The sequence below is a fragment of the Panthera tigris genome, chromosome B4, assembly GCF_018350195.1.
Source record: "Panthera tigris isolate Pti1 chromosome B4, P.tigris_Pti1_mat1.1, whole genome shotgun sequence".
Lineage (NCBI taxonomy): Eukaryota > Metazoa > Chordata > Mammalia > Carnivora > Felidae > Panthera > Panthera tigris.
Window position 1 is genome coordinate 6,432,609 of NC_056666.1, and position 23,333 is coordinate 6,455,941.

At 50.3% G+C, this 23,333-nt stretch overlaps 1 protein-coding gene across 15 annotated transcripts in view; it reads right to left on the reverse strand.

Moving 5' to 3' along the window:
• Nucleotides 1-23,333, reverse strand: part of SFMBT2 (Scm like with four mbt domains 2) — a 233,049-nt gene that overhangs the window by 36,787 nt on the left and 172,929 nt on the right. For all 15 annotated transcript variants that reach the window (XR_006219594.1, XM_042990985.1, XM_042990988.1 and 12 more), the window contains 4 exons: nt 11,753-11,866; nt 8,662-8,704; nt 7,124-7,194; nt 4,147-4,286 (listed from right to left, as the gene is read on the reverse strand). Coding sequence is in view for 14 of the 15 variants with exons in the window: in XM_042990985.1 (XP_042846919.1) it covers nt 4,147-4,286; nt 7,124-7,194; nt 8,662-8,704; nt 11,753-11,866 (368 nt within the window). In the remaining variant the exon portion in view is untranslated. The remainder of the gene's footprint in view (nt 1-4,146; nt 4,287-7,123; nt 7,195-8,661; nt 8,705-11,752; nt 11,867-23,333) is intronic.

Genomic DNA, 23,333 nt, shown 5'->3' on the forward strand with positions numbered 1-23,333 from the left:
CACACTGCCAAAACGCAGCACGTGAAGTGTTTTTATGTTGCTGAGCCAACACACATCCCAAAGTTATGTGGAAAACAAAAAAAAAGATTCCTAGAGATTCCCCACTGGACGGACGTTTCTATCCTTTATTGCTAAAAACAGAGGTTACATGTGGGCAAATAATTTAAGCCAAATAACGTTTCAGAAAACCACACGTGCTCCCGAAATGTCTGTAAGCCACCCTGGGATGGCACCTCTACACCCGTGCGTGTGACAGTCACCAAAGAAGCAAGAGAATCTAACTTGTGAGCTGGTGTTCTCAGAGTCACTTCTGCCGGCAGGGCCTGGTCGGTGTCGTCCCGTGTCATCACTTGTCCGTTTCAGAAGCCGTGCTTGTCATCGCTGGACACACGGACACGAGTAAATGCACCAGGTGGCCCTCTCTCCTCCTCCTCGTGTGCTCGTGCGGGCTCTCTCCTTCACACACGGACACAAGCACACAGCACCCTCCTTACTACACTGCCCTGCACAGGCCTGGCCACTCAGGAAGGAGATGGCATTTAAAGAAGGAGTAAGCAGAACTTTCCCCAGCACCTTTGCAGCATGCTCGGAGGAGCGGGAGCATGGTGACGCACAACCTCGTAAACCGACCAAGGGCACACAGACCTGCAGCGGATGGGTCTTGGGGACACCCTGGGGTACTTCGGCAGGCGTGGGGGAGGAAGCAACCGGGACAGGAAAGGATGACCCTGGGTGACAACGATCACACTGAGCATGAAGGTTTGACTTATGATAAACACAGCCCCCCGGGGGAGGGCTCGTACTTATAGGTCCCACCCCCCACGGGTCTGGGCCCAGGGCTCCCACAAGATGGCCCAGGCTGAGGGGCCATCCACAGGCTCGACCCGTCCCCTCCCTGCAAGACCTGCTCTCCTGGGTCCCTCATGCGGAGGACGGACCTGGCTGGGCCGCTCACCGGCTGTGGCTCCAGCTTCTCGGAGGTCAGCTACCCACTCTGCTGCTGCCTTTCTGGAATCGAGGCCGGGCCTGCGCTGAGTCCTCAAAGCCTCACTCGAGTCTGATGTGCGGGAGGCTCCCTGCCCAGGAGGTGAGCGGACAGGCGCCGACCCTCCCCCCTCTGGCGGTCCGTGCTCCGGGAGCTGCCTCGTGCCATGTCCACGGCCCCTCCGTCCACACCCGCACGCGTCTGCTCTCTCTGAGCAGCGTGGACGAGGAGAACGGCCACGGCCCGGCCATTTCCCGAAGACGAAAACGCCTGCGACCGCTCACACCGCTGATGGCCCGAAAAGCAAACGCGCTCCGTCTCTGCTCCAGTGACCTCGTTCTCTTTAAGTAAAACGGAATCTGAAACCACGGAGGTTCTGGTGCTAGGACGAAGCGCATCAGCATGAATATTGGCTTGCTGGAACTTGACAATTTTTCTGGAGCTCACAGAACTGAAGAGCTGGCTTTTTCCCCTTCTTCTTCTCTTCCTGACTCATGCGGTTTCCGAACATCAGCGAAAAACTGGTTCCGTCATCAGAAAACTGCTCGGCCCGGCTTTCACGTTTGGCTGCTGGCACCTGTCGCAGAACTGATCAGGGGGAACCACCGTGGACTCCGAAACCTCGTGCAGGACAAACGGCCAGCCCCCCGAGGAGGCCACCGCGTCTGCTAACGGAGCCGGCAGGCGAGCCGGGACCTCGTGTTCATTGCGGGAACGTTCCGTGACAAACGGTTTTGCCGGCAGCTTCAAAGGCTCCCGCCGGGTCTCCGTTACTTTTGCCGGCCTCCCTGTTCCTTTCTGATCCGTCCTGAAAAAAACAGGCCCAGACACAGGCAGGCCCCACCGTACCAACACCCCGTCACGGGCTGGACGGCAGAGGATCAATGCTTGGCCAAGCGTGTGATTTGCATCGTGACAGAGATCCTGACACGGAATCCCGCTTCGGTGTCTCCTTCGATCCAGTCCAGCATCTGGAGGGATCCGAGGTCCGTGCCACCTGACACACGGCTGACCGGCGGTCCTTCCGTTCATGCACCACCACGGCCTTTCAGGGGCGTCCCCTCCGCCTCAGCACCGTCTTTCTGTAGCGACAAACGTCTCATCTGTGAGACAGGCCCACCTGCCAGGCAGGCTGGGCCCGACCTGCACCGGTCTCTCTCGGGACGCAGCGCCTGCCTGCTGGAGAGGAGCTGCTTCCCACGAAAGCGGGTCCAAACTGCTGAGGACAGCAGGGCCCATGGGGACTCTCGATACAGGTCTGTGCCCAGTGTCTGTCCCTCGAGGTCCTTACACCTGTGCCGGAAGCCCGCTTTCCCGATCTTGCCTGCCTCCGTCCCAGGGCACCACCCCCAGCGCTTCTGGGTGCAGGCTGCCCACTCCTCTGTCCCCACAGACTGCGGGGACATCTGTGTGACCTCCAAGCACCCGTCCCAGCCCCGTCACGGCACCCGAGACGCCCCCCCACTCCGCCGTCTTCACTCGCCCGCTTGTCTCTCCCACTTGACCGGAAGCACATTTAAGGACAGGAACCCCCTTCCGAACATTTTCTCTGTGACACACTTCTGAATAAATGACCACGACAGCGGCCTGATCGGAGTTTCTTTACAGTGTTTCTGCTCAGCCACAACCTCCATCTTCCCCTACAATGGATTTCTGTTTTCTAAACGTATAAAGTCTCTCACTGCTGGTTCCGCAGGCGGCCTGGAGAAGCAGACACGCTCTGACTCCACGAAAACTAGCTCGTTCTCTTGAAGCGGAAGGGAGTCCGAAACCACACGGAGGTTCTCGCAGTGAGGAGGCCGGCTCTGGCACAGTGTCACCCGGGGGGATGGGGGAGGGGGGTCCCGTCCTCCGGAGTGGGAAGTCTACATCCCTCGGGACGCCAGAGAAGGTCTCCACGTGCGGACCGCCAGCTACTCCGTCCCGCCTCACGCTTCAGGCCCGCCAGATTTCTCTCTTTCGTTCTTTTCAAAATGGGACGTCCTCTTGTACACCTACGGGTTGTCCCCAGCCTGAGGGTCCACGCTCCCGCCACGCGGGACCACCTGCCTTTCCTGGACGCCGCCCCAAACATCCACCAGTGCATCCGAGGCTCCACTCACTCTGCCCAAGCCACATCATGTGTCACTTGGCATTTCCTTGTCACTCCCTCCCCTGTGCTCCCGGAGCGCCCCGCTCCCGCCTTGACCGAGCACCCCCTTAACTGCAACTCTAGACTCACACCATCCCCCCGTCAGGGCCACGAAGCCCAAACAGGCCGAGGGCAGACAGTGCTGCTGTGCTCCCCAGGGCCTCGTGCGGTGCCTGGCTCCAAGAGGCTGCCTAACACACTCGGATGGAAACACATTCTTCGTGCTACAGTAGCAATAAAGAAGATAAGTGTGGGTCCTCTTTCTTAAGACGAAGCACTGATATGCACGAAAAAAGCAGAGATGGCGTTCCAAGAACGGCTCAGAAATGCTTCCAAAATTCCAACCCATCTCCGCACCGGGTCCACGGGGAGGCCGTAAACACAGACCAGAGAGGAAACCCTCCATCGACGTAATTAGGATGCACCTCTTTATCTGCAGGTGGATCCCCAGAGGCAGGAAGAGAAATGGGAAACAATACCGTCAAGATGATGCATGGCCAGGGCTCCGCCCGGGACACAAACGTCACGCGAGCGCCTGGAGCCCACGGTGCATTCAGCAGGCACCTCTTACGTGCAGGTGCCCCGCTAGGTACGGCCGAGGGAGGGGAGAGACGTCACCACTCCCGGCTCGGCTGGGGAGTGTCCGTCCTCAAGGCACTTCCTTCCGTCCACCAAAGTTTACTCACCTCTCCAGAGAACCTCCGGTCTGCACTCCCAGGCCCTCCCCGCCCCCCAACACAGCCCATCTCCCCTGAGTTCCCGAAGCTCTTGATTCAAACCCACGGCAACATTCCCCGGCACTCAGGGGAGGAAGGCCTATCCCTCCCGCCGGCCTGTGAGTCTTTGACGGGCCGGACCGCCATCCCCCTTCCTCGTCTGACCAGCTTGGGCCCAAGGACTCCAGAGCCGGGGCTTGGAAAATGTCACCTCAACGGATTCACATTTCCGTTCTCTCCTTCAGAGAGTCCACCCACACCTTCGACACCCCGTGGAAATAAGGCAACTCTGACCACTGTCGAACATGCTTTACCTCTTTAAGAACCAGCACGCATTTGCCGGGTCCCACGGACTGAGGTAGCTCTGCGATTCTCCCTTTGTTCAGGTAAGGGCCCGAGAAACACCTGTGGTTGATAAAAAGCTGAGGACAGCAGTATTTCCCGTTAACGGTACCTGCAGGGAAGAGAAACACAGCGGATGCCTTAGGATCCAACAAAAAACCGGCTTCCTCCACTTACTTGTCAAAATTACCAGAGGCACGTGGTGTCTTGACATCAGAATGTTTTATACCCACACCAGCTTGGAAGTTCTGGTTGTTTTTTTCCTACCACATATGTGAACTTTTCTGTGTATTATGCAGGACTCGAGACACAGCAAAAGGTGCTACAACCGACACAGTGACAACTAACGTATCACTAGGCAGCTAAGAAAAAAAACAATACCGGCTACACAGCTAAGTTCCCCTGGGCTTTCCACCCCAGAAGCGCCCCCCCGCCAACCTTGTGCTCCCCTTCCCCGAGTCTGGTGTGTATCATTCCCATGCACGTCTGTAAACTTTACCACACATACAGGTGTTTGTGTGTCAACACACAATGGATATTTTTAAAATGCAGTAAAATCTTGTTTGCGAACATAATTCGTTCTGGAAACATGCTTGTAATCCAAAGCACTTGTATATCAAAACGAATTTCCAGAACCACTGGCTCAGTTGTGATCATGTGACGTTTGGCATCACATATGACTCGTACGGCAAGACATCACTCCTTTATCAAGTTAAAATTTATTAGAAATCTTGGCTCGTCTTGCCCGTCACTCGCAATCCAAGGTTTTACTGTATTCCCTAAGTGGTTTTCTGCAGCATTTGGTTTGTTTAATGTGAAGGTTCTAAGATCCATCCAAGTTGGTAAACGTTTATCCAGAAGGTTCATCCGTTTTCCACTTCTGTGCGTGATTCCATTACATCAATACAGCACAAGCGAGTTTTCCATTCTCTTACTGATGGACGTTGAATCATTTCCACTCTCTCGGTATTACCGACAGGGCTTCAGTGAACACGGCTGTGAAAATCTGCTCCTGCTTATGGGCAAGAGAGTTTTCCAAGTACGTAACAAGGAGGGGAACTGTTCGGCCCTGGGGTCTGCAGTCTTCTGTTTTATTACACATGGTCAAATCGATCTCCACGCGGACTATCCCAACTTACACTCCTCTCAGCGCTGTGTAGGAGTTCCTGCTGTCCCACGTCCAAGCCCACACAAGCCCACACTAGGTATGGCTGCCTCAGTCCCACGTCCAAGCCCACACTAGATATGGCTGCCTCAGTCCCACGTCCAAGCCCACACTAGATATGGCTGCCTCAGTCCCACGTCCAAGCCCACACTAGGTATGGCTGCCTCAGTCCCACGTCCAAGCCCACACTAGGTATGGCTGCCTCAGTCCCACGTCCAAGCCCACACTAGGTATGGCTGCCTCAGTCCCACGTCCAAGCCCACACTAGATATGGCTGCCTCATTCTGCCGCTCGGATGGATGTGAAATGTACCTCCCAGAGGATTAAATCTGCGTTTCCTTCATTATGCTTTTGATTTAGCCAAGTTGTTGGTCTAGTTGTGTCTCCAAGGGCCACGGGGAAAAGTGGAATAACTACACAGTAAGGTATTACCCTATAGCCTCCTGATGTCTGGAAACACAGAAAGGGGGTTCGCTGTCAGCCAAGACGCGCCCTCCCCCACGCCGCTCCAAGCTAAACCACGCTAACAGTGGTATTTCTGCCTAACAACGGTTCTGAGTTTGGGATGGTAACTGAATGGTCCAGGAAGGTCTGTCCTAACAGGACTTCAACTGAGAACCAACAGGGAAAGAGCACGAAGTGTTATTTTTGTGAGTAAAAGACAAAAGGAGTAAAATAACAATTACAGATGCTGAAGGAAGAGCTGACATTTTAAAACCATTCTGAAGTTTGAATTCTATACAACAAAATTAGACCAAAAAAAATCATGCCCGCAGCTGCACACACGTGGAAGTTTCTTGGTAGGATTACCCTACCCAGACCTCGAGAAAAAAAGTTTTAGTGAGTCTACTCATAAAAATGCTCTCCTCACTACACCCTGGACAGATAGGGTTCCTTCACGGCGTATAGCTTTTAATCCTGGAAGAACTCAGAGTGGGTTTCGTTCTGGCTACAAAACAGGATTCTTAATCAGATATATTATTCAATGTACAAACATGTCTATAATCAGCTTTGTTTGTCAAAGGGGAATTCCCATGTGTGTTTGCAAAGGTTATTTAGAAGATGTACGACTTCACACATTAAAAGACACGTACTATTCGTGCTCAGGTTTCAAACACAGAGGGTTTTAAGGAACAACTCAAGAGCCCACGGGGACTTAAGTATTAACCGCTAGTAGAAAATGCAGGTGGGATGGCATAAAATGTCAAAAGAAGGAGTGCGTGCTGAGGATATTTTCAACGCTTTTTCTCTCCACGTGACCACTCACAGCATACGACCTTAACTGGCTCCTCATTTCCAAGTAGCACTTGGACTCTTCTCCTGCAGACCGAAAGAATTATCTAGAGCTACTGACCAAGAAACAGAAGAGGCACAGAGAACTTGGTTTAGAAATTGTTTTTTAAAGGTGCGCCTGGGGGGCTCAGTCAGTTATGCACCCGACTTCGGCTCAGATCACGATCTCACAGTTTGTGAGTTTGAGCCCTGCGTCGGGCTCCGTGCTGACGGCTCGGAGCCTGGAACCTGCTTCGGATTCTGTGTCTCCCTGTCTCTCTCTGCCCCTCCCCCACTCACGCTCCGTGTGTCTCTCTCAAAAATAAACAAACATTAAAGAAAAATCAGAAAATAAAAGAAAAATGTTTTAAAGTAGCTGTATGTGAATAAGTAGCAATGGAGACAAGGAAAAAGAACCCAGAGTTGAGGCATTCTTGTATTGACCTGAGAATACGCGAATGTCCCCCTCACAGACTGGGAAGGGTCAGACAGCCCCAAAGGGGCTCACTTACCTGTGGTGTCCAAGGGAGAGAATAAACAAAGGTCATGAGGTATTTTCTCAACAGGCACTGTGGATGGCAATCTGCAGATCAAGAAAACGAAATGATCACGGGTCGCACCCTTCGGAAGACACTAGTCCATTCCAAAGTCCTTTCACAACTGAAAGGGGCTGTTCCAGAAACCCTAGGACACATGCATGTAGCGGCAACACCAATACCCACGGGGAAGATCATTTCACACAAGTCGCTCCCCAGTTCTTCCCATAACCCTAAGAAGCCAGTGGAACATCTCCCCCTCGAGTGGACCTCACTAGTCAGTGATGTCCTTCTAGGTCGTTCCAGGCTTCGCCTCTTGCTACAGAATTACAATAACATCCTTAATTATGTTCTTAGACCCGGAGAAGTATTAGCTTGCAGAGACTTGAACGCGAATCAGACTTGTCTTCAATGCCTAACCGGGAACTACCGCTGTCTGGTGGCCTTTGATCTCTGGCATCTGGGCCGGTGTGGGTCACGGCTACACGAAAAGGATCTTCACAGAAAGCCTGTGAACGGATGGGTCTTGAAATGTCAGGTGGGCCTAGCCTACGACAGAGCTTTGTGGTATGGTTCAGGAACCGCTTGCTGAATAAATATTTTCTAAAAAATGTAGCGGGGGGGGAAAAAGAGGCGTGTCGGGTCCCACAGGGTATCCACGCTGGCTGTGCGGAAGAAACCACACCGTCGAAGAGTGACATGAGCTCAAAGTAAACCACGACGAGACCTCAGTTGGGGCAGCTACAGCACCGGTTCTCAAAGGGGGGATCCCCGGAACCAGCAGACCGGCATCACCTGGGAACTTGTGAGACGTACAGACGGTCAGGCCCCACCGAAGACCCGCTCAGCCGGAAAGTTTGGACATGGGGGTCCGGCAGCGTGTATGTTTTATCGAGCTGCCCCGGTGACCACGGGTCCACGGACCGCAAACCGGGGAGTTAACGAATTCAGATTTGGGTTCCGTGGTGGGACGGTTGATTATTACTTCCTCTCTGTTTCAGCCTCCTCCAGACACACCTGGAGTCGCATTAACCCGATACACTGCGTTTCGAAACGAAGGTACGAAAAATGCCCCCCAAACTGTTACTTGCATTCAAGTGACAATACAGCTATTATTACATCTCATTTTATTTCGACGTGAGCCTGGGGAGATGCAAAAATGCTGGTCTTAAATTCCTTTCCCTCAGGGTATTTTTATGAAGAAAACGGAGCCAGCTGGCAAAGGCAGAGAAGAAACGCGGCTTCCTCGAGGGCACCCCGCTGGGACCCGGCAGAGCTGGCATCAGGCCAAGGGCCGCCTGGCAGGCCGGCCGCGACCAGGGACGCCCGGGTGCTGCGTGCGGGGCAGGGGCAGCTGCGCGTGACCGTGGGGGCATCATACATGGCTGTTACCTTTAGGGCGCCAAGTGCTAGCCAAGTCCCTAAGGAAAACAGCGACGCCTCCTGCCCTCCATAAAGACAACGCTGTATAGTTGATCGCACAGTTCGGGGGGAAAACAGAAACAAAAACTTACTGTTTTTCCGGTTGCACGACTGCGATCTTTCTCTTTTTTTGTGCTGGAAAACAGGCAAGACAGGGCAAAAGGACAATCAGCTTTGCTCACTAGTTGGGCAACAGCTTTTTTTAAAAAATGCCTTCAAGTAAAAACTGTGTCAGTTTTAAAGTAACAGTTTAAACACTGAAAAGTTATTCTATTCATGCCACAATTTTACCTCAGTTTCTTCTAGCATTAGTCTGTGACTCATCAGAAATGAAGTCTAAACAGAATTTAGTGCATTTAATCTTACCACTACACTAGCTACGTTATTCTAAAATGTGCTTTTAATAAGAAAGAAAGAGCACACATATCATACTCACCTAATCCACCTAGTAGGACAAATTGCTGCGAGCAAGATTATCCAGAAGGATTGTTTTTTTTTTTTTCCCCACAGAAAGCGTGGGAAGTCAAATAATATTACCATACGGCATACTCCCAAATTAGGATTAGAGGCATGTTTTTGCACTAAAGTATTATTACTGGAAGGAGGATTAGTACCCCGTAAATATGTCTGACGAATATCGACATAACCCAGCCAATAACTATTTTTCAGACAAGAAGATTTACAGTTTATATAACGTATTCGGAGCACCTTACCAAAGATAGACCTAAGACCACGGCATCAGTTAATGCTGGCATAGACGATCCCACATCTTCCAGCATATGTGTAATTTCAAGAAAAAAGTTTTAAGTGTATTTTTTGAGAGTGAGAGAGAGAGCCAGAATCCCAAGCAGGCTCTGAGCTGTCAACGCAGAGCCCAACGCGGGGCTTGATCCCATGAACCTCGAGATCATGATCTGAGCCAAAAATCAAGAGTCAGACGCTTCACCACCTGAGCCACTCAGGCACCCCTGAACAGAATTTCTAAAGCTACCAGAGTTTAGAGGATTTAGATTTATAGCTTGTCTCTTCAGAACAAATGCGTGACTGAATCCGGTCATGCCTGGCTCTCTGGCCAGTGGAGTCAAGAGTCTGTGGCACTTTAAGTGAGAAGAAAAAATGAGAATGCCTTTGATAATGAAAAAGTTATTCTATGCTCAAAATTTTAGGAATAGCTTAAAGTGAGGGCCAAGATACTACTCTCGTTGGATGATTCATCGAGCAATACTGTGTATGGGGGAAGAATAATCCCTTAAAATCCACCTGTGTGTAATCTGGGCTACTTACTTTGTGGCACACAGGTAATGTACCATCCCACTTTTTTTGAGTGAGTGGGGGCGGGGAGCACGAGCGGGGTAGGGGCAGAGAGAGGAGACACAGAATCTGAAGCAGGTCCAGGCTCTGAGCTGCCAGCACAGAGCCCCATGTGGGGTTCGAACTCACAAACTGCAAAGTCAGATGCTCAATGGACCGAGCCACCCAGGCGCCCCCACTGTCCCACTGTTAATGAATATCGACTAGGACTCAAGTGCCCTTCAAAATCTGACATCAGAGAACAGAACTGATACAGGATGGAAGCTTCCTTTCTAGCAATACTCTGAGCATCTACATACGGGAACCATGTCATAGGAAGTTAGAAAGTAAAGCTAGCATATAAATTAATAAAGGAAATACTAGCAATATCTATTTCACAAAAATTAAAACCCCTTATCTTTAAGGGCTCATCATTTTAAATAATACTCTTGATAAACATTAGGGTGGAATAAAAATGCCATGATTTATTAGTTTTGAAGATTTTTAAAGGTCCCATTTCAGGATAATGATCTACAACAGCATATGTTAAAACACACACTGCTATATATATTCAAGAGACAGAACTGTTATATTTAAGAACACAGAGTTAGTTCTGGGTTAACTATTAATATTGTTTTAATTCGGCATTTTTGTGATCAGAAGGACACTATACACTTCAAACCACAGTTGAAATCTCACTGGTTGGTTAGTGCTAAGAGTAGCTGTTTGTATGTTATGCCAGTAAATTATTACGGTCAATTATGATTCTTTCAGGGTAAATCTCATGAGAAAAACTAGTTCTTTCTCAGACATGATGATACAAAAACACAGTATTTAGCTTAAATGTTCTCTAATCAAAATAACGAATTGTATACCAAACTGGGAGTCAAGATTTCTTTCATATTTTATTTATTCTATATATGTTATATATTATTTTATACAACACACATATATTATCGTATTTATTTTGAATTTTATCTCTGCCACTCTGTGACCTTCAACCGCCTTAGCATTCTGACTTCGTGTGTCAACCTGTGAGATGCTTACAAATATTCATCTCACAAAGACATTGAAAGCATACATGAGGCAAAAATATCGGCACTCCACAGAACATCTAACAGCAGCTCTGTGTTTTACAACTTAGCTACACTATTTACAAAACTGTCTATTGATAAAAATAAATAAATAAATAAATAAATAAATAAATATAAAATTTTAAAAAGGGGATGCCTGGGTGGCTCAGTCGGTTCAGTGCCCAACTCTTGATCTCAGCCCAGGTCATGATCCCAGGGTCATGGGATAGAACCTAGCACTAGAGCTTAAGATTCTCTCTCTCTCTCTCTTCCTCTGCCCCTCTCCCCTGCTCGTGTACTCTCTCTCCAAAAAAAAACAAAACAAAAAAAAAACAGGGAGACCTGGGTAGCTCAGTCGGTTGAGCGACCGACTTCAGCTCAGGTCATGATCTCACGGTTTGTGAGTTCGAGCCCTGCGTCAGGCTCTGTGCTGACAGCTCAGAGCCTGGAGCGTGCTTCGGATTCTGTGTCTCCCTCTCTCTCTGCCCCGTCCCCACTCGCACTCTGTCTCAAAAATAAAAACTGAAGAGTCTCATAAATATGGAGAACAAACTGAGGGGTGCTGGAGGGGGGATGGGTGACGTGGGTCAGGGGCACTAAGGAATCTACTCCTGAAATCATTGTTGCACTAGATGCTAACTAATTGGGATGTAAATTTCAAAATAAATAAATAAATAAATAAATAAATAAATAAAAAAAAAATGAAATAAAAATTAAAAAAACTTTTAAAGAAAATAAAATAAACAAAAGAGACACAAAAAAAAAATGGTCTATTGACTCCCCCAAGCTGCAGATGCCGTCCACACTGGACGATACTTACAGACTGTTTTGTGCGGTGTGGTCAAAGGGTACGAATTCGCCTCACACCAGCCCACTGGGAAGATGTCCATGGATTCTACATCAACAATAAACTCCGGAGCAGGAGTCTGTAGGCCTGCATTGGACAAGTCAAGACAACAGGTACAGATTTTACCAAAAAGAGCCAGAAGAAGAAAGGAAAATGCAAGCATCCCTGAGATGAGGAAAACATTTCCCGGAACATGGAACAGAAAACTTGGAACAGTCTTAACGACAGATGCCGATGCCTAGAACAGAGTAGAAGGGGCTCAAGTCAAGTGGAGACTCCAAAAGTCTAAGACTCTTCCTACGGCCCATGGCGGAGGGAAGGGTGGAGAGAGGAGTCTGGGAACAACGGGCACTGGAGCCTGAAAGCACCTTGAAACCTAAGGGAATGCACCTGAGCTCATGGTCGGGGCCACAGCACACGTTTAAGCCAGCAGACACACTTCCTGCTCAGCCAAGGTCAACCTTCAGCCAAGGGAAGTTCGCATCACGGTTAAAAGGAAGTAGTGAGGCACAGCAAGCCGGGTTTTGAGCAGTGAAGACAGACGATACAACTTCTCTAGCGAACTCATTCACTGATCAGTTTGACTGGGGTTGCTTGTTTCGAGCTCCTTGGGGGACCGCGGACTGCCACCACGTTGCACAAAACCGTTTATGCCGGAGTGTGTTTTCCAGTGGGGTCGGCCTGTCACCCCGTTTCACGGTCCTACGAATGCCTCGTGACAAATCAGCACCACAGCTACGAGACTGGGAAAGACGGAACACATCTGCATGTAACATGAGCCAAGGTTTCACGGAGCTCTGGCTATAGGGGTCAGTATGGAACCCAGCAAGCTAGTGAGAAGAGGAAACTTCTACACAGACTCAGCAATTCTTTGGGAAAGAAAAAGAAAACACTGGAGGAAGACACTTGTGAACTAAGAATCAAAAGCGAAGAACTCTTAATAGACACGGGCTCACCGGCTCTGAGCACCTACCCTTGCTTTGCTCTGGTGTCTTCACTGAGAATCAAGGCGAAAACCACACAGTAGAACCCCCTCACACATCCGCGTCGCCACACCACATCTGATGAAATTTAAGTCGGATCCCCCCCAAAACTTAGCTTCATGAAGCGTGATTCCAGCAGACGTAGGACGGTCCCACCCATTGTAACTCTGACATTCGCTGCACTGGCTCCTACCCCTTACTTCTCATCATAAAGTTGATACTGCAGTGAAGGAGCATGTTATTTGATACACGTGGGGTCCTGATTCAGCGCTAACCCAGTGAACACTCTGACAGCACATTCTCACACACACACACACACACACACACACACACACACACAAACACACACACACACACGATCATCGCCATTAGTCACGTTCGACCCCTTCTCAAAAAAAGCAGTACTACGATTACCGATCCCAAATGCCCTTTTGCCTAATTCTCCCATAACGTGAAGGATATATGAGTTAAAGGAAGGCAAACAGGTTGACAGAGATTATTTCTCGACACAGTCGAGTGAATGGAAATCATTTCCGCCTCGTAGGATGACTCAACCCTACTTACCCTACTTGCCAAAGAGACCCTCAAATAAACACGACCACATGCAAGACAGAGAAGTAAAGAAACTTGCCAGGAAGCTTCCAATGTGGAAGTTATCGTCCCTGTCCCGAAGGGCACACGAGTCTCAGGAGGGTCGAACGAAGAGGGTCACTGAGCTGTTCCCTCATTAACTACAGGGCACGTTCTCACGCTCAGATTCCCTAAAATAGCACGGGTTTCTGAGCTACTCAACAACTGTGCTAAGGGGATGAATTCATCTACGATAGACATTTGTATTTCTGGACTTAACGTTTAGATGCAAACCTGATTTTCGAGGTCAAAGGAGTGCTTCCAAAAGAAGCAGAAGGTGAATTTTATAGCCTATTCCTTCCTGAACTGTGACCTTCATCTTCCAATATTCTGCTGGTTCAAACGTCTCTTGGTATGAATGCTTTAATATATACACTTCTGTAACAGTGTTTACATTAATATATTGATATGGCTGTCTTTACCACACCTTAGAATTCTTTGATCATGCTCTCCATTCAAAACAAATATTTCTAAGCTACAATGTGTCAGCTACTATGCCTTCCAGGAAGTTACAGCCCTGTCTTCCTCGTACTTTGAAATCTAACCCACTAAGGCATCTATTAAATATGAACTGGTGGAAAAGTGGATTATTTATCACCCAGAGACGTTTCCCTGACCCTGAAACTTTTCCAACCCTCCTCTGAACGATGGACACCAATTCCTTATTTCTCTTTACCAATCTTATGCAATATCTAGATATATCTGGCTGGACTCGGAATAATCTTTTTAAAAAATAACGTACTATTTTTCAAGAGCAGGGACCCACGAGCTTTTATAAAAAGCAATCCCTTAAAAACATTAGGCGATTCTCCTTACTCTGGAGTCTCCAAACCTGCCAATGCAAAAGCTTAGTGGCTCACTTCAGTAGTCTGACCATTTCCTAGGAAAGCCTCTTGTGAACAACACAAGGTCAGGTTCAACCCCGGACCTCACTGCAGCTGCATCAGTCGATATGGAGTCCGCTCATTCATTCTTCCCCAGAACTTACATCTGAAAAACCATCGGGAAGCCTCGATCTCTATCTGCCTAAATAAATTATGGTATATCGTATGATGGGATATTCTGCCATTTGTAAGAAAAGATCGAGAAACCACTTCATACACTTACACGTAGAGACGTGTCCGTGTTTTGTTGAATAAAAGAAAAGCAGAGGGCAGAACACAACGTGTGTGTATAGTAGGTTATCATCTGTTTAAAAGGGGGAAATAACATATATTTATACGTGCATACGACAGACCTGGAAGGAAGTACAAAACGCTAACAGTGGCTGTTTTGCTGGGAAAGGAGCTTAGACACTGAGGAATGGGGCAGGAGGGGGAGAGAAACTTTTACGCATTTTGGCCCTTGCGAATGAATCGCCTAATTCACAATCGCAACCTCACTTTCACCACAATAACAACGCAACACAGAACGCTCTGAGAAGAAAGGAGTCACGTGCCTGAACAGTACTGCCACAGAGGCCAGAGTCACGAAGGACAAGTGGCCTTCACAGAAAATAGAACCAGACCGCGATGAGTCATCTCGCTGCTAAGCGGGGAAAGACGTTCCACGCTCACAAAGCAAACGTGAGGCGGATAAACTTCTCAGAGCCACTTTGGAGCCTGCGAAGACTTCCGCGATCCGCTACACCCCGCGACCGTGACGTCGGATCCGTGGATGGCCGCCCCTTCCACGAAGTCCCACTGTCCTTCCTACCGCACGGGCTTCAGGAAGAAGGAGCCCCACACCTCAGTTCAAAGGCAGGAAGGGAAGAAAGGCACGAGGTGTTTAAGGAAGGAAGTCAACCTTGCTCAGAACCCTCAGGAAGAGAGGCCGCAGCAAATCGTGACAGGCTCACGCGTGCGATGGAAAGACGGGGCGTCAGAGGGAAGAAAGCTGCTTGGCGATGTGGGAGCCGGCAAGACCGGGGGCCGGAAACCCCGTGTGCCGGCCGCCAGCCTCCTCTGGTCTGAGGGGGCCCCTCTACGAAGCCAGACTGCCACGGCCCCCCGCCAGCTGTGGAGCCAAATTCCTAAGGAACAAGGGACGGGCAATGCTGTGGATGGCAAGACCGGGACGGGACGGGAAGCAGGCCACCTGGAGGAAAGCGACAGAAAGGGGATCCGGGGTGTGTGTGTGTGTGTGTGTGTGTGTGGAGAGGGACACTCACGGGTCCGCAAATGCTCGCCGCACTGCCCGCAGGCCCGACACTTGGCAGGTGTGCGATCTTCACCAACAACCCGAAGCGACAGGGACTGGGTCCGTCCCCGTTTTCCAGATGGGTAAACCGAGGCACAGGAAAAGGCCAGAGAGGAGAATCTGACCGTAAACAATCGAACGCTGGGGGCCTTAGGAGAAAGCATTTCGGGTGGGTGCTTTTCTTCCTTTGTCCCGTGTTTGTTTCTGGGTTTGGGTTTGGTTTAGTTTGGTCGGTTTAGCGCCTGTCCCATTCCTCTTTGGGCCCCCATATCCCTCCTGCACGGTCCCCACGATGAGGTGGCCCCTGCCGCCCCCCACAGAAGGGGAAGGAGGCCTGCCCCCTCCCCACAGGCAGACGACGACGGGCTGGGGCCTCTGAAACAGGAAGGCGGCCCGACAGCAGTCCCGTCCATGCTCACGGCAGCTCAAAAGCCCAAGTTAGGTGTGGGTCCTGTAAGCAAAGCCCCTGGAGAGGCGATCCGCCAGCCGCCCGCCAAAAGCCTTCCCCCAGCTACACATTTCGCCCAAGACTTTGCCTGAAACAGGCAGTTCTGTCGCCGGCCACCAAGGCCCTGTCTCATCGAGCATCAGCTTTAGGGACAGAACAGACCGGGGAGGATGCAAAGCCTGTGCCCGCAGACCGTACCCAATGTCCGACCGGCCTCTTTAACTTTCGGGAAACCCTGCTCCGAACCCCTGATCTGCCGACACAGCTTCTCCCAAAATTGTCTCAAGCAGGCCGTCCCTCCTTTTCAAGATTTTAAAACCACCCACGCTGGCTTGAAATATAATTACTTTCACATTTGCATTTTCCCTTGTTTGGTTTTTGCAAGCCTCGGCGAAATGCTTATTAACCACCTGACTCTTCCACAAATTACAGGAAGGCTTAAGGGGCACTTTCCTGCACCTGCTCTCCTATATATGAGAGGTGGCCTCGACGGGAGCTCCTTTAGACCACGCCACACCTTGCCCGTTAGATCTCAGCGTCCTTCACAGACCCTAGCACCCAGAACAACCATCTGGGGAGGGTGCCTTTATTTACTTTTTTAAATGTATTTACGTTTGAGAGAAAGAGAAAGTGAGAGAGCGCAAGGAGGAGAGAGAAAGAGGGAGACAGGGGAACAGAAGTGGGCTCTGTGCTGATGGCAGAGAGCCCCACGTGGGGCTTGAACCCACAAACCGTGAGATCGCGACCTGAGCTGAAGTCAGACGCTTAACCAACTGAGCCACCCAGGCGCCCCTGGGGAAGGGGATTTTAAAATGCAGATTCCCGGACCCTGCTTCGGATTCAGATGCACTAGGTCTGTGGTGGCCCCGGGAATCTGCATTTTAAACTTCTTTTTAATGTTTATTTTATTTATTTCTTAAAGAGAGACACACAGAGCGAGCTGGGGAGGGGCAGAGAGATAGAGAGAGAGAGAGAGAGAGACAGAGAGGGAGGGAGAATCCCAAGCAGGCTGTCAGCACAGAGCCCGATGCGGGGCTCGAACCCACAAACTGTGAGATCATGACCTGAGCCGAAATCACGGACTGAGCCACCCGGGCGCCCCAGGGATCTGCACTTTAACAGACTCCTCCCGTAGATTGGGAGATGGAGGGAATTTACTGGAACTGAACCGAGCATAGGGAAACACTGACCAAAGAGCTCTTGAATGTTGGTTTTATCCCACTGGCTCAAAATCCAGTCGGCAAGATAGAAGTTGTTAAGGGACCGCTGTATCTTAGATCACTTTCTCGTTCGGAAACACGGGTTTTACTGATTCCTCCTTACATACGCAGCGAGCATTTAGCGAGCCAAGTGCACACGAACTCTTGTGCGGACACTGTGCTCTGTGACAGGCAGAGACAGTACGGCCCTGTGTCACAGAGCGCCAGCGACAGCGTTAAGGTGTGCACAGACACGGGAGTTCTCTGTTCTGATGGACCTCAGGCTCTGTGCAGGGAGGCGGGGCCGAAGTGAGAAGGGGCCGCCTGTCTTCCCGCTCACCGGCCACCCCTCTTCCTGAGCCGTCACCGGCAGGTGCAAACACGACGAGGAGCACTTCACTCCGCCAATCTCCACAACCATCCTACAAGGTACAAACCCCCATTCTACACATTTTATGCAGCTGCACCAATAAGAAAGGGGGTTTTAAACTCAGGAAGCACCCGAGGTCACACATCTAGGAGGCGGGTGTGCCGTGGGGAGGCGTGCAGACGCACAGGGTATCAGGAGGAAGGCGATGGCTGTTACGGTGCAAAGCCAAGTCTCAGGGCCCCACGAAGGCAGCAGGGCCCAGGGAACGACGGCAGGAGTAGGGGACGAAGATCCGGACCAAAGAGTGGCAGTGAGCCGCGAAGATGGAGACTCACGGGGACACGGGGCACCGAGGGGACTCCTTGGGCACGGGGGTGGGCACACAGATGTGAGTTACCCTACGCCTGCTGGCTTGGATGGTCTTCTAGTTTCTAACGTGGGTCAGAGGGGAAACTCGAGGAGAAGAGCCAACGGGAGGGGGGACGACAGTGACGCCCGACTGGGGAACACGAGCATCCACACGGGGGACGCTGTGCAGGCGGGTAAACAGGGCACCAGGGGGAAAGACTATGATGAGCTCTGACCTTTACGCATGAAGGTAGATGAACAAGGCAACGCCTAGAATGCTCATCTAAGGAGGAGTCCGTGGGGAAGAGAAACCTGCCTGGCCTGGGGTTCTGGAAAAGATGCAGGGGAAGGAAGGGTCAACGTAGGTCAAATACTGCAAACAGGAAAAGGGACAGAAACAACCTAGAGGTGGAGAATCCTAAGTGACTGCAGGGAACTTCTGTAAACAAACAAAGAAACAAAAAACACAACCAATCAAAGCAGGAGACAGAGAGCATATCTCAACCTTCTGATCAAGAAAAGAGATAAAACTGAGCGTGAGGACAACTGGAGGCAGGAAAGGTGATTACTAGTAACAGGAAAGGGCATGATACCCGCCACAGGAGGGGGGGGAATGCACCCGGTCTCCCCACAGATGCTGGGGTGCTGGCCCAAATGCGAGCAGAGTGAACTAGACATGTCTTGTAGTGCTGCTTTCTTATTTTATCTTTTTAGGTGTTTATTTATTTATTTTGGGTTGAGAGAGCACAAGCAGGGGAGGGGCAGAGAGAGAGAGAGAGGGAGACAGAGAATCCAAAGCAGGCTCTAGGCTCCGAACTGTCAGCATAGAGCCTGACGTGGGGCTCGAACTCACGAACCGCGAGATCGTGACCTGAGCAGAAGTCGGACACGGCGCTACTTTGCTTAAAAGCGATGAACTGTTGACCAGCTACCTCCACGAAAAGAATACGCTTTCACCATTTCATTAGGTGATCTAAGATCTTGCATGTTCTATTTGCCACACAGCCAGGTTTTCTTTGGTGATGAGGTAGAGAAAGGGAATGCCGGTTACCGCTAACCAGACCTGCGCACCAATTCCCGCCTTCCTGTCTTCAGGGGATACAGAGCTGGGAAACAAACGCCCAGACTCCCCTGCACGATGATCCTGAGGACAGAGCACGCTCCACCGATGGTTATCTACTCATGGGAGGTGCGGAGGGCAGCGTGAGGCCGGGGCGGTCCTCCTGCCAGCAAGCAAAGGCCACGAAGGCTGCAGCAGCTGGCTCCACACTTCTGTTTCTGCTCATGAATTTCACCGGTCCCTGGAGACACTGCAGGGGTGCCACTGTGTCCTCACACGCTTTGCAGCTGAAGCCAGTGGTGGGCCAGCGATTGAGGCTTCCTGCCCTTGGGACTCCAAAGTGCTCTTGAAATGAAGAGTCCCCCAGTGGCCTCCTGACTGCAGCTCTCTCAGTGATCGTAGAGGTACCTTGTTTCCAGGCACAATCCCGTCTTGCTTGAAACACTGACTCTCAGGGGTGCCTGGGTGGCTCAGTCAGTTAAGCCTCCGACTTTGACTCAGGTCATGATCTCACGGTTCGTGGGTTCAAGCCCCGCATTGGGCTCTGTGCTGACAGCTCAGAGCCTGGAGCCTGCTTCGGATTCTGTGTCTCCCTCTCTCTCTCTCTGCCCCTCCCCCACTTGTACTTTCTCTCTCTCTCTCTCTCTTTCTAAGAATATATAAACACTTTAAAAATTAAAAAAAAAGAAAAGAAAAAAAGAAAACACTGACTCTGTTTCTTGACTGACATCAGGGCGCACAGACTGTCCCTCCAGTGTCTAAGCTCCCGAGTCCGGAAACCTTATTTCCCCTTGGTAATAAATAAGTGACGCGTTTAGCCTGCCACTGAGCTACTTAACAGGGTGGATTGCGCTTTACTGCCCCCCACTTCTAGAAAATCTGCGTTCTGGGCCTTGACAGGCCCGAGAGGCTCACTTTTTACTGGAGCGGAGCATCTAGAACCGTGCTGTCCCAGAGAGTCTCCTGCAAGGATGCAGACTTCTAGATCCGTGCTGTCCAAATCAGCAGCCGCCAGCCTCCCGTGACCACTGAGCACTTGACTGCAGGTAGTGCTCCCGAGGGGCTGAAACTGTAACTTGCTTTTTCACTGAGAACAAAGCAGCCACCTGTGTCTAGAAGCCACGCGGGGGACAACACACAACCAACATCTATTCGCAGCTCCTGAGACGGTCTCCTGCGGGAATTCTCATCTGGGATCCATGAATTCCAAGGAGGTCCATCCGAGAGCTGTTCTGAGAGGGTCCATGGATCGTCTGAAATGGCACCCAAAATCGTGTATGTGTGCAAGTGTATCTTCCAGAGTGGCAACAGCTTTCAGGAGAGTCTCGAAGGGGTCTGTCCCATCCCAAATGTAAAAATCTGCTCTGGGATGGGGGCCATCCTGGGGAGGTCAGCACATTCTCGGTTCCAGTAATGTGACTTGATTCAAGATAGAGTGACTTTTCCAGGACTCTGGTATAGGAACAACCTAAACCGTCCATTAAATACTTCTTCACTCCCCCCTGGTCTGAGCCCTCACCCCTATGCCGCATGGAATCAATTTTGCCATGAGGGGCTCGAGTGGGAAACTCCATTACCCTTGCTTAGTATGTTATCCCATTCATTCATTCATTCATTCATTCATCAGATTTGAAAGTGAACAAAGTAAGAAGGCAAGGAAGGCAAGAAGCAAGCCAATTCAGCCTCTGGGCCGCATGCAGATGAGGAGAGGACAGCCTAGGAGCCTTTGAGAGGCTGGGACTGAGGAGAGGCGCCTGGTTCCAAGTCTAGGAATCAGTCAGGCCTCGAATCCCCTTGTCGATTCCACACAGTCAGGTAGACGCCTCCGCCGGGCAGGCGACTGGAGGTTCACGTGCTAGAAAACATGCACCAGAGCGTTCTGACTTAGAGTCAGAAGCACCAGGTCAGGGAAACGACCAGGCCAGGAAATGGCGTTATGTGAGGGTCCGTGCACTGAGCGTGAAAGGTCTGCCCCTTCCTGCTGTCACCCCCAACGACCCAGGTGACCCGACTCAGGACACTGGCCGTAGCGGGTGTCAGAGTGAGGACCCCGCAAGCCTGGCCCGGTCAGGGACATGCCCTGTGCCAACTCTGAAGGGTGCGTGACACTTAGAGCCAGTGGCGGAAAGGAAACCAGCAGAGGCAGGCCTAGGTCGCTCACCGCAGCCAAGAAGCCAAGAGAAGATCAGACAGATCAGGGAGTGTCACTGCACGGTTCCAAAGTGCATGCATTTGTCAAGAGGGGAAAAGGAGAGCTCACATCCGTCCCTGAACCGTCAGAGCGTCTTACGTTTAACTCCCTCCGCTGAAATCCTACACGAGGCTCAGACTTCAAGAGTCCGCCGGCTGTTCCTGAGGGCGCTCGTCTGCGGAAATCGGGGACCACGGGTGCGCAGCCCTGCGTGTTCGGTGCTTGCTGATGGGGGATGTGAAGCTCGCGGTGACAGGATGGGAGTCCTGAACGCCAGGAAGCTACTGCCCGAAGCTATACCCGGCGAAGACTTCACAGACTGACACTCACACAGTACGTTCTCCAGGACTGAGTGTGGAAAAATTTAATTTTCTCTAGGTTTCCTTTCAGAGGGCAGCAAAAAATAAAGATTAGGAGATGTCGGTAATACCCAAGCTCCCTGTTCTTAAGATTTTCATAGTTTCCGCAGACCTGAAGACTCTAGGTCGTCTTCGTGTTTCTGTCCTTGTGTGTTTGTTTTTATGACAGATCAGAACCGAAAGCAGCGGGCACCAACTCCCCCAGGACGTCATTCCCTCCCTGCGCTCAAAGCACAACGAACACCAGCCGAGAGAGTCCCCCTGCCTGTTTTTCACGTGCAACAGCGCTCCCCAGGTCAAAACCGGGTTTCAGTGTCCCCTTCCAGAGCTCTCTTCAAAAATTTCTGTAGTGGAGGCAACAAAAAGGGCCACATAAATTTGCAGAAGTGAAGCCTGCTGGTGGCCATACCTTTTATGGCATCAAAGGAATGTTAGCGCAAAGGCTAAAAGTCATGTATTCAGGAACATGGAGCTTCCCACATCTCTCCTAAACCGGAGGACAGGATTAATAACGAGGGGGTAAGAGAAGCCAAGGAAGGCATTGCAAAGCTGTAACCCCTCTCAGGGAGCTAAAGCATCATGAGGACAGGTGAAGACCCTCCTCGTCCCCGAGGACAAGCATCTGGAACGCAAGTAGAAGGACCTGGTGTGGGGCGGGGACAGACGCGTGAATGCAGGGCCGTGACGCTAAGACATCACCACGGACAGCAACCTCTACTATACGGGTAATGCTTATAACTATCGATCTGACCGCCTCGAGCAGAGTACTGACTCAGGAGAAACACTGCAACGTCCTCTCTAAATCAAAGAAACCCCATCATCCTTGCGCTCACCGTCCACGGTTCCGGAGAGCTCCCAATTCTTTCCAAATGTGCACCCAAAGCAATACTACCTTCGTCTCCCATATCTCATCCATGGCCCCCCCCCCCCCCCTTCAACATCGGCTCTTTTATAGACACTTAAAGAACCGACCTCCAGAGACGTCACGTATTAAGTAGAAAATGATCATTTTAATTACCTAAAAGTGGTCGATTAGCCATGTGCTGAAAATACTTCAAATCAACTGAATGCATAAAGATAACTAACGAATTGTTATGAAGTATTTGATCTGTTTCAAGTGTCAAGTAAGCGGTCTATAACCAGAATCACCATCATCATAAAAATAACTTAACGGCCACAAAGTGACCATAGCGAATCTCTAACATGCGCTCCCAGGACAAAGGAAAGAGAACAGTATATACATAAACTGAGGAATAACAAGAAATAAATGCCATTAAGTTCACTGGCACTTTAAAAGGTAATATTCAGTGGGGGCCCAAAACAAACCCCCCCCCAAAAAACCCAAAATACAATCGAGAGCCAAGAGACAAAATGGGATTTTACTTTATTCGATCCAACAAACACAGGATTTTGATCAAGAATTCCACGTGGATAATATGCAACAAACTGTTCATAAAAAAATTTTTTTTAATGAGTAAGGGCTGGGAAAAAACGGACGATCTACTTATTTTCTGCTCTGCTTCCTAACACTAACTGATCTCGCTGCTACAGGATAAAAAAGCACTCTGGAGAATAACAGCTGACATGAGCTGCCTCACATTTCTTTGCTATAAAAATGGAAATTTATATCCCAGTGAAAAACAATATTAAGGAGAAAAGCCTGTCAGAAATGTTAACTCTACCCTGTTGCCGCTCACCCCTGTTTTTAAGAATTAGGAATCTGTAGGGTTGGGTGAATTAAGCGACGAAGATGACAAGGAGAAGGAAACTGACCCCAGGCATATCGTA